Source organism: Monopterus albus, unplaced genomic scaffold, assembly GCF_001952655.1.
Source record: "Monopterus albus unplaced genomic scaffold, M_albus_1.0 scaffold6.1, whole genome shotgun sequence".
Classification (NCBI taxonomy): Eukaryota; Metazoa; Chordata; class Actinopteri; order Synbranchiformes; family Synbranchidae; genus Monopterus; species Monopterus albus.
The window spans coordinates 2,734,551-2,745,018 of NW_018127886.1; the positions used below are offsets into that span (position 1 = coordinate 2,734,551).

General features: G+C 43.9%; 1 protein-coding gene across 1 annotated transcript in view; it reads right to left on the reverse strand.

Annotated features, from left to right (window-relative positions):
* huwe1 (HECT, UBA and WWE domain containing E3 ubiquitin protein ligase 1) overlaps nucleotides 1-10,468 on the reverse strand; it is a 48,116-nt gene that overhangs the window by 18,946 nt on the left and 18,702 nt on the right. Inside the window, exons 33-56 of the mRNA XM_020619988.1 lie at nucleotides 9,964-10,311; nucleotides 8,197-8,319; nucleotides 8,010-8,105; nucleotides 7,620-7,889; nucleotides 7,132-7,284; nucleotides 6,905-7,032; nucleotides 6,729-6,810; nucleotides 6,278-6,454; nucleotides 5,579-6,130; nucleotides 5,261-5,456; nucleotides 4,934-5,101; nucleotides 4,667-4,815; nucleotides 4,548-4,579; nucleotides 4,102-4,363; nucleotides 3,798-4,009; nucleotides 3,492-3,674; nucleotides 3,066-3,238; nucleotides 2,837-2,976; nucleotides 2,604-2,679; nucleotides 2,299-2,397; nucleotides 2,032-2,159; nucleotides 1,788-1,947; nucleotides 947-1,175; nucleotides 670-848 (exon numbers count right to left, since the gene is read on the reverse strand). Coding sequence (XP_020475644.1) covers nucleotides 670-848; nucleotides 947-1,175; nucleotides 1,788-1,947; nucleotides 2,032-2,159; nucleotides 2,299-2,397; nucleotides 2,604-2,679; nucleotides 2,837-2,976; nucleotides 3,066-3,238; nucleotides 3,492-3,674; nucleotides 3,798-4,009; nucleotides 4,102-4,363; nucleotides 4,548-4,579; nucleotides 4,667-4,815; nucleotides 4,934-5,101; nucleotides 5,261-5,456; nucleotides 5,579-6,130; nucleotides 6,278-6,454; nucleotides 6,729-6,810; nucleotides 6,905-7,032; nucleotides 7,132-7,284; nucleotides 7,620-7,889; nucleotides 8,010-8,105; nucleotides 8,197-8,319; nucleotides 9,964-10,311 — 4,315 coding nt within the window. The remainder of the gene's footprint in view (nucleotides 1-669; nucleotides 849-946; nucleotides 1,176-1,787; nucleotides 1,948-2,031; nucleotides 2,160-2,298; nucleotides 2,398-2,603; nucleotides 2,680-2,836; nucleotides 2,977-3,065; nucleotides 3,239-3,491; nucleotides 3,675-3,797; nucleotides 4,010-4,101; nucleotides 4,364-4,547; nucleotides 4,580-4,666; nucleotides 4,816-4,933; nucleotides 5,102-5,260; nucleotides 5,457-5,578; nucleotides 6,131-6,277; nucleotides 6,455-6,728; nucleotides 6,811-6,904; nucleotides 7,033-7,131; nucleotides 7,285-7,619; nucleotides 7,890-8,009; nucleotides 8,106-8,196; nucleotides 8,320-9,963; nucleotides 10,312-10,468) is intronic.

Genomic DNA, 10,468 nt, shown 5'->3' on the forward strand with positions numbered 1-10,468 from the left:
ATTTTATACGTAATAGTTATTAGACTCTCATGGGTTTTGTAGACGTCCCGCCTAGTGTCTTCGGCAATTTTTTCCTGCACCCCCACGGCCGCTTTAATCGCGTCCACATCTCGCTGGGTAAACTGCAAACTCGTTTTTATCTCCTGCATTTCTTTGGTCATGTTGTCGAGTCTCTTGTTATTTGTCTCCATAATTAGTTTCACAAAGCCTTGGAAGCTTTCTTGCTGTTGGCACATAAGCGCGGTGTACATCAGCTTCTGCTGATTCAACATCTCAGCTACTTGCGCCGCTGAAATAGAATCTTCTTCAGCCTCAACATCCTCGCTCGCTTCTGGTTTATTAGCGCTTTTCCCTCTTGGAGGCATTTTAATAGTTGTAGAATTTGTTCAAAGACTTTACAATGTAGAAGATGTGAAAAGTCGTAGAACAGACAAGAGGAGCAGTAAAGACGTCTGCTCTCACCGCAACCCGGAATTGGGAGTTTGCTAACAAGATCGTAGGCCTCACTGGGTTCAGGTGGCTGGGGATCCTTGAATATACAAATGCTAAAATTGAAAACCGATTACCTACCCAACAAACAAATATTCGGATATTCAGGTCCAGTCCTACAGAAAACTAATGCAAATCACCATTATCTTAACAACAGCAACAATCAATAGTAATTCTCACCTGCTTGTCCCCCAGTACTGCTCTGCTCATGGAAAAAATCATCCAACAACTCATCGTCAGAGCGAGCAATGATGTGCACATCCTCATTTCCAACCAGAAGACGGGCACGACCACGAGATTGCAGAGGCAGAGAACTGGACAGCTGTAAAATGTCTGCTGCAGCACTGGGGCCCAGCAGTCTAATGACGTGTAGCGTATAGGTAGAACAGACATTTCAGTTAGGATTATCACAAATCAAGAGAGCTGGTTCAACAGACAACAATAAACAAGCTTTCACCTTTGTAAAATGAGTGGAGGGTTAGGCTGGCGGTTGCCAGGGTAGTGGACATGGATGGTGTGTCCACTGTTGGCAGTGAGCTGGCGCAGCGTTCGCTGGCTGCGACCCATGCCCTGTGCCAGGCGGCTGCTAGAGCCGGAAACCCCTAGGGTGAGGGAACCGTGGTCAGCATGGCGCACCATTAATGGGTGGGAGCTGGGGATGTTGCCTGGGGAAGGAGGGATGTCAGCTGATGGAAAAATAAAAAGTAGGCAAATATTAGGGGGACAGCTGTGGCACAACTCCGAGTAATGTTTATGAAAAATACAAATATCTACTTTGATCTACTTTATGTATCCCTGGTTGTTGTTTGTATTCCTACTACTGTGGAATGTCCAAGCTTTAGTTACTGATGGCACAGCTACTCTTAGATAAATCTGTTTTGTCATAAGCAGGAAAGGCACAGGTTTAATAGTAAACAATGAAAACAAATTAATTCCATTTAACTGAAACTGTTTCAGGTTCCCAATGTTGTGCATCCTGATTCACTGGGACACCTGATGAAAACAATCCATAATTAACAAAATGTTTCACTTATGCTTTTCCTGCTTTGACAAGTAAAAATGTGTTGCATGATAACAGTCCACTGCTGTGTAGCTGGAACCAGTCTGTAGAAAGTCAGGAATATCTGCAACAAGGTTAAGTATCAAATCATGATTTTCTGCAACCAAAAAGCTCAACTGCATAAAATTTTGATGGACTTGATTCTGAATAAAATCTCTAAAAGAACTCAAACTGAGACTGTGTGAAATTCTTACAGATCTGACCTCAGTACTGGTTAGCAATAAATGATCCTGCTTACCGTTGTTGGTGAACATGTTGTCAAACTCTATGATGAGGTCATCGTCCCGGTCAAACCTTTCAAAGCGGATGTGTGGTACAGCATTCATGTCAGTAAAGTCTTCATCCAACTCCATCTCTGAACCTTCATCATCATCGTCCTCATCTCCTTCTTCATCATCCTGGAGGAAAAGTAGCACCCATGAGTCCCAAGGATAAGCAACAATTAAGACTTGTTTATTGGAATTCATTGCATTATTTCATACCTGATCCTCCTCCTCCTCTTCCTCCTCCTCCTCCTCTTCATCCTGGCTGTCTTCATCATCATTGCTGCCACTAGAATCTTCTTCCTGTGTGTGTTCCTCATCCTCTGGCTCCAGTATGTTCATGGAGTCTGATGGAAATGGGAAAGACACCGTCCCTTTGTTACAACAAGATCTTAAAAATGAGAAGCCATTAGTAAGAACAGTTGCAACAACTGAGAGGTCATTTCACAATAATAAATACAAAGTCCTGATGTGCCAATCTCTTACCCTCCCGGTTGGCCTGAAGAGTGGATGCCTGGCTAATATTGGAAGGGGCCTCGTCCATCAACACATCCTCTTGTGATTCATCTTCACCACTGCGCCCCACTGAATGAGAGAACAAAACACATGATATACCAGGTCTGGGCCTATTGGCCTGTTTGCAATACAAGGAATACCACACTCTGGAATCACACATCATAAAATTAAAGTGGAGCTGTGACTCCTGTGTGCAGATAGTCAGTGTATTGCAATAGTATTCCCCTCCAACATCTACCCTTGCTGTCGCCTCCCAAATTAATCTAGTGGCTTACCTATAATTGTGCTGTTGACTGTGCCAGCATCTCTCTCCAGCAGCTCATCAATCAGATCCACCAACTCATTCTCTACCTACAACCACATGAAGTAATTATATACCAATGCAATGCCAACCATAAAGTAAACTAAGAGGGAAAATACATACATAACACCTTGGCCATTAATTATTACAAATGAGGTAATGTGGTGAAATACTGCGAGTACTGTCTGTAATAAAATGTTAAACCACCTGCATAGCCTGTGTGCTGAGAACCTCTGGCTGACCAGCAATGACCACCGTGTCTCCCTCTGTCTCTCCATCCATCAGGTCGTTGTCTGTCCCCTGCACCCGATGGTTGCCTTCCACTGGTTCAGCCTCACCAGACTCTCCTGGAAGACATGCCAGACATCAGTGACTGATATTAATGGAATCACTGAATATAGATTGTTGAGTTATCTCATATATTCCTTGTGGATACCTTGGTCCTGAGTGTTGCTATTGTTGTCCCTGGCTGTGCCCACGGTGTCATGTTCAGCCTTGTTCTTGCTGGAGCCTCCTTTGCCCCCAGACAGACTGCTGGGTTGGTTAACAATACGGGACAGCGTCTCCAAAGGCTTCAGGGCAGCATTCACTGTGTTGGCCATGTTGGGACTAAGGCAAATGATGTACAGAAGGATAGAGTCATTTTACACAAGACTTAGCAGCATAAAAGCCAACTCAAATCTGAAAAAGAACTACTAGACACTCAAGCTCAAGGATGCATATGGTGCATTTTGGTGAGCAACACCAAATGGAAACAAAACCAGTTTTGTTACACAAAAATGCAGTGTGGCTCATTTAACAAAACAAGACAAAAACAAACACAAAAAAATGCTATTTAAGTTAACGTGGTGTAATCCTATACCTGGACAAATCCAAGCTGTGTGGCACACGGGCCAAGTCGTTGACCAGCCCTTTCTTCAGAAAGAGCCTTATGATGTTGTTCATGCCATTGTGTTGTGTCTTGGCTGCTGCTGTACTATAGAAGCTGGACGTGGAGGGACATGATTCCATGATGGTGCTGATGATGCACATCACTGCCTGGAGCCTGTGAAATAGAGGTGTCAGAATCAAATTATGGATTTGTCTAGTTCCACTTAAATTAAAAATCAATAAATGAAGGCTTATAGCATCAAGACTATTAGGTTTTACATCATTTTATGTCATTTACCTGGCATGTTTTTCAGCACCTTCTGCCATTGCTAGCGCTCGACTAAGGGCAGCCTTAACCTCATTGACCAGAGCCACCTGGGCATCAGTGCCTGTGCCAGCAGCTGCCAGGCTGGCTAGGAAGAGACGTGCCAAGGCTGGGGTGTCCTTATCCTCAGAATTCTGGGTGTGGGGAAGTAAATGGTCCAGTACAAAGGCGAGAACACTGCAATCCTGTTAGGATACAGGGAGGTGAAGATGAAAAAAATTAAAGTGATGATAATCAGAAGTGTGAATGGCTGACAAGGTTTTGTTTTACTACTAACCTCTTTAATGAGCTCAGATTGTCCAGCAGTGTAGCAGTAGGAGGCGATTAATGTGGCAATGCCCACGTACGAGCGCACCAATTCAGCCAGCAGTCTCAGGATGGTGGAAGTAGGCATTAGAGGCTTGCTTGCCTTTACTTTAGCTGCTTTACCCTCATCTGAGCTGGTACCCTTCTCTCCCTCCTGTTCTTTCTTCTCCTCCCGCATCTCTTCTGGTGTGGAGGCTGAGAAAGTTTGCACAACACAATGACAGGATACATAGATTATATTCAGTAGACACACACGCGCACACACACAAATATGGTGGATAAATGTGGTCCTGCAAAAATAGAATGACATCTCAAATCGGGTCATATTTACACTGAAAACAGAGTGTGCAATGTTGTTGAGGAAGGACAGATTATCTGATTGTTGTACAATGTTTTTGTGGTATGTATATATATAAAGCCACGCCTCCATCAGCAGCAAACACTGGAGTCTGAGACAAAGAGACAGATCTCTGTTATTTACTGAGGAGAAGACATTTTATGTTTCACTACATAAGCTAAACAGGACTAAAACTTACATTGATAGGGAATGCAGGCTGAGAGTCAAAGTCACTGCCCTGTCGGGTGAGCCGGTACTGCTGGTACACATCATCACCAACATCCTGCAATATTTGGCACAGGTCTTGACCACCAGGGACCGCTGCTGCACGTTCCTCTGGGCGTTCGGCTGTGACAGACACACAAACTTGAAATGCTCAATGCTGAAATGTTTAAATGACTATTTCCATTAAAATGATATAGACAACCTTCAAGCAGATTGTAAGGATCTTATTAAAATGTCTTACGTTCTTCAGGAGCATGGTATGCAGCCAAAGCATTAAGCATGTCATAGATGACCTCCTTAATAGTGTCAGGGATAGAAGGTAAGGGTGACAGTTTCAGAGGAGTCGTCTTCACCAGCTGCACTGCATTGGGCCCTTTAATTCGAAGATTCTCAAACTCATCATCAGAGGCTGTAGAAAGATTGAGCATAAGATTACTAATGTTTTAAAAAAGTAGATGCAAACGGCTAGGTAAATAAATTTATCAAACTAATTTACAGTAGCAGTAACTTTAAATCTATTCATTACTTACCACATGTACTAAAGCCTACCATAAGCTTGCACACTCACCAGTGCCAGCTCCACGAGGTGCAGGCAGAGCAATGCGGACACAACTGCTCACGGTTTCAGTGAAGCATTCAGGGTTACGGCAGGCGGCAGGACCCAGGACACGAAGGATATAATTGATTTCTCTGGAACCAAGGCTTCCTGACACCACTCCTGAGGTGGTACTGCCTGCTCCGCTAGTCACAGCTGACCTCACCACCTACAGCAATGTATTGTTGAGGAATCAGTATCAACATAATATACAAGTATCATTGAGAAAAGTGCATATTAAGCAAAAACAAATTGAACATAGACAACAATTGAAACTAGAGAAAGACTAACCTTTTCCATGGTGTGCCGCAGTGTGGCTGGATCTTCTATAATGTGCCTGAACAGCAAAGTAACAAGTGGTGTGAAGCCATTGAAGCCGGAGCTCTGTGTTAGCCCCAGAATCATCCGTGTGCTCTTCAGCTCAGCAAACATCATAGCATAGTGGTGATTGCGCGTGAGGCGCAAACAAAGACGCAGTGTGGCATGGAGGGTGTCTGGGTCCACAGGAACACTAATCATACTGACACAGGCCCGAATAAGAATGGTAGTCATGTCCTCTGTGAGGCCATGTACAACAATGTCAGAGCCCTGAGAGTAGTCAGACTCCAGGGAAGATGAGGGGCCAGAAGTGGTCTCCTTCAGTTGGTTGGAATCATCCTTAGGAGCACCCATCTCCACTGCTGCTCCTGAGTCTAGGTCAGTGTGGGTTTCCTCCACTTTGCTCCTGTCTGTGTCGTCTTTCTCCAAGTCAGTAATGCTGCCAGTCTTGGCAGGCTTGGGAATGCGAGGCACTCTTTGGACAGTCAACATCACTGGCCTCCTGTTACCAGTCTCTTCATTTACCTGCCCAATAGAATGGTTTTAATCAAACAAAGCAACCCAGCAAACTGCAAATACAGCAAAAACAATCAACCACAAATCAAAGTCCATGAAATTGTTTTGTAGTTTTTGGGTTATTTTCTGGCAGTGGAGAAAGATGTTTGTGTATACCTGCACCATGGTGTTAAACTGCACAGTGTATCTCCGGCGTCCAGCTGTGAAGCGGACACTGCTCTCCCCAGCCCTCCATGCTGAGTCAATAGTACTGTTGTTTGATGCACTGTAACTGCACCAACGACCTGAGCGGTCATCAAACCATCGCCAGTTATTCCCATTGGGCTGCAGATACTAAGATGAAGACAGAATTCATTAATTGCACAAAGTGGACAAAATAACAGACACCTTACAATGTAATGCACATTGTACTGTGACAAAATACTGTATGTGCCATAAAGTAACATACAAAAAGTATGCTTGTTTTTTATTTATTCTCTTACAGCTCCTACTTTTTCTACTCACTGACCCATAAAGTAAATGCTTGTAACTAGGTGTATGTCTTGAAGTATAGTATTTTACTACTGTAAGTGTGTCTTTGGCTTGGTTTTAAAAAGTTGACTTGTACTTTGTTCATTTGTTCTCTGCGCTTTGAAGAGACTGCCATCTTCTCATAGAAGTCAATGATCAAAAGAACTGGTGTAATCCATCTGCAAAAAAGGAAACATTTTAGTATACTCCTGATAAAATGCTGGTCTAACATTGGTCAGTAAAGAGAAATATGCAGGGCTGTGCAAAACTCACTTTGGTGTCTGGATGTCTTTCTGTTCTTTAGCAGCCTGCAGACAGGGCTGAACAACCTCAAGCAGCTTAATCAGCAAATCAAGTATCCCACTTCTCTCCACCACTCTGGCACCTAATAGCTTTAGTTCCTTTCAAAACAGAAATCAACAAGATTGTGTGGAATGTGTATATGACATAAAATGATACTAGAATTCTGCTGGAACTTTGAATGAGTGTATTTCTGTTACCTCAAAGAGCAGTGTGAGTAGCAGGATTCGTGTTGCCAGCTTGGAGGCCTGGGGCAGTGTGGCCATCTGCCTGGTCCACTCAGACACAGTCTTTGTGTCACTGGTAGTCAGGGGCTCAGCCGCCTTAATCAGCACATCTGCTGCATCCCACACCTACACACAATCAGGTTGGTACAAACATGATGTGCTTCTCTTGTCAAGCTCACAGTATAAAGATGACAAACATGCACAATTGCTCAAAGTTTTATTTGCATTCAAGATATGTTGGGTACGTGCTTAAAACATTTATTCTAACAACTACAAAAACAAGCCATTGTTTTCAACACAGTGCATATCTGGATCTGACAACTCCCACAGCAAATATGTTGTAGATCCAAGGCCTTAACTGCACAGAAGTAGGAAACAACACAACCCCCTTAAAAAAAAAAAGATTACTGGATCTGAACTCTGAACATATATGTATACTAAACATTTATTTACACACTGACCTGGTGGACAACCTGACCGAGGATGAGATCTCGGTACTCCGGGCCACTCCTCTTGATGGCAGTCATCAACAGGTCGCAGAGTCGGTAGACTGTGTCTGGCAGCTCATCCAGAAGATGGAAGCAGCCAGGCAACATGGAATCAGTGAAGGTATGCAGCTCCTGGGGGTCCAGCGGCTCAGCCTCCATGAAGCGCTCTAAGCAGCGGGCTTCTTCCTCTTCTGCCCGCTCCCTGGCTCTCCTGTCCTCCTCCTCACGCCGACGTGCTGCTTCCTGAAGCAGACAGAACTCATCTCAGCTGCTTAAATAAATGTTATGTTCAAGTTCTTCATTTATGAAGTCTCAATTAACAACTGGGTTTTCCACATAATTTGAGCAGTGACAATGACACACCTCAGGAGAGTCAGAGCGCTGCTCCATGCTGACCTCTTGCCCAAGTGACATGGCAATGGCCCTCATCATCTGGTCCTCTTCAGACATGGTTAAGTCCTGAATGAAACAACAGCAAACATCAGCTGCCTAAATTTGAGTTATTTAAGTAACAAAGAAATTAACTTTGTTTCTGTTTATGAAGCCTTACTCTTACTGCTCCGCCAAGAAGTGGAGGAGGGTGCGTAAGTAGGTACTCTGTGGCCTGCTCCATGGTGCTGGTGTTCAGTAAGGCCTCCATTGCATGTTCTCTTGAGAAACCCATATCCATTAGCTAAAACACCACACAAAAGAGGAAGTAGAATTTTTAAATGCAAACAGAGATGGCGTCACGAATGAAAGGCAAGTAAAAGGGGGTTTTATGAAGCTCAAATAAGGATCTAAAACTATCATGAAAGGGAAAGCGAAACAGTCGCTATAATTACAAAGGACGAGGAGATATTCTTCCACTTATTCGTCTTCCCTTCTTTTTTGAATCGTGATTATGACTCTCTACCCAAAACCTCTCATATCTCTGCAAAAACACCCACTCAAACATTTTTCCTTGTCAATGATATGCCTCAAAAAGTCTGAACAATCCAATCTGGTCCAAATTCTTCTTTCCCTTTCCTTGTGAAATCAGCCCTCCCTCTTCAACCTTCATCCTATACTCCCTCTCCACCTCTCCTCTCAGTTTCTTGCCCTCTCCCTGGTGGCTCTTATACCTGCTGGAGCTGCTGCTGGCGGACCTGTGCGTGTCGCCCACTCTCGCTGCATGTTTCCTGTTATAAAACAAATGGTAGCCCAAAGTTCAGTGAATGCTCAATATGGGGGAGGAAGATTGGTAAACAGAGCACTTCTGTTTTAGATTTTTTTTTTTTTCTTATATGGCCACCTAGATATACGATTATGCAGTTAACCTAAGGTGTCAAATCCACCAGCAGTATTGGCAGAGCCATCTGAAAATACTGATGAGGAACAAACCACAGCTTGTAAAAAAACTCAGTCTACAAACAATACCACAGGACTTTTGAGAAAAAACCTGGGCCAGATGTTCCTGGACTATTAGTGTGTACACACATCAGAATATTCTAGAGCACGTGTCAAACTCAGGGCCCGCGGCTCACATCTGGCCCGCGAGATCATTTTATATATCTTTTTTTTTTAAAAGCACCAATAACACAAACTACAAATCCCATAATGCAGCGCAACAGCTGCCTTACCGAACAATAGGCTACCTGCGATCATTCCCGCGTCAATTACGTCAGATCAATCAAGCATCTGTTGATGTATACAACCCTAATTTCAAGTCAAAGCTAGCCCCTAAGAATAAACCCGTGTGTCTTATTTGTGGAGCTAATGCGGCTGTAATTAAGGAATATAACCTAAGACGGCACTACGAGACAAAACACCAGGACAAGCTGAAAAACGTGAATGCAGAGCAGAAGCTACAGAAGGTAGAGGAGTTGAAGAGGAATCTGACATCACAGCAGACGTTTTCACCAAAGTGAAATCACACAGTGAAACTGCTGTGAAAGAAGTTTTATTGGGGCAGAGGAGAAAATGAGCCCGGACATTTACCGAGGGAGAGTTTCTGAAGAGCTGCACGATGTAAGTGTGCAATGTCTTGTGTCCAGACAAAAAGCAGGTGTTTGCAAATGTAAGCCTTAACAGAAATACGGTTGCTGATTTTAAGTTCAAGTTTATTTATTTTGGAATAATACTGTATCCTGTATCCAATTCATATTTATGTTCAAAAATGTCTAGTTTTAGTCTGTTCAATAAATGTTTATCCTGTTCGGCCCACGACCTAAAGTGTGCTTTGAGTTTTGGCCCCCTGTGCAATTGAGTTTGACACCCCTGTTCTAGAGTGATAAACAAATGACATCAGAATTTGACCCAAAGGGGGCCAGAGTGTCAGACAGGTTTCCCCACATACCTGTGTAAGCTGAGCCTGGTTAACCTGGGGCTCACGGCGGGGGGTAGAAATGGCCGAATCATCAGCTGATCCTCCTGCTGGCCCTCCAGAAGTTGTTCCAGTTGCTGCTGGTGTTTCTCCCGCTGTTGCAGATGCTCCAGGGGCCCCACTGGGTCCCAAAGAACCAGTGGAGGCCCCTTCGTCATCCGGGCGTACGGTGCCCTCTCTCTCTTTGGCCAGGCGCTCCTGAATAACAGGTTCCCCTCTTAGAATGTGGCAGAGGATGGCCAGCATGGATTCAGCCATCCTGCCTCCATACACTTTGAGTGGTTTCCTATTCCACAGACTGCGGATGCAGCTGAACGCAGCCTTGATGAAGGAAAGACTGTGTTATAATAAAAAAAACCAACATAGATTCATGGCAAATCCTAAAATTCTGGCTTTGAGGAAGAAATACATTCTACAAGGTCTGTTTATAAATTCAAACACAGTGCAAATGAACTAGGGCTGAACGATTTGAGCAAAT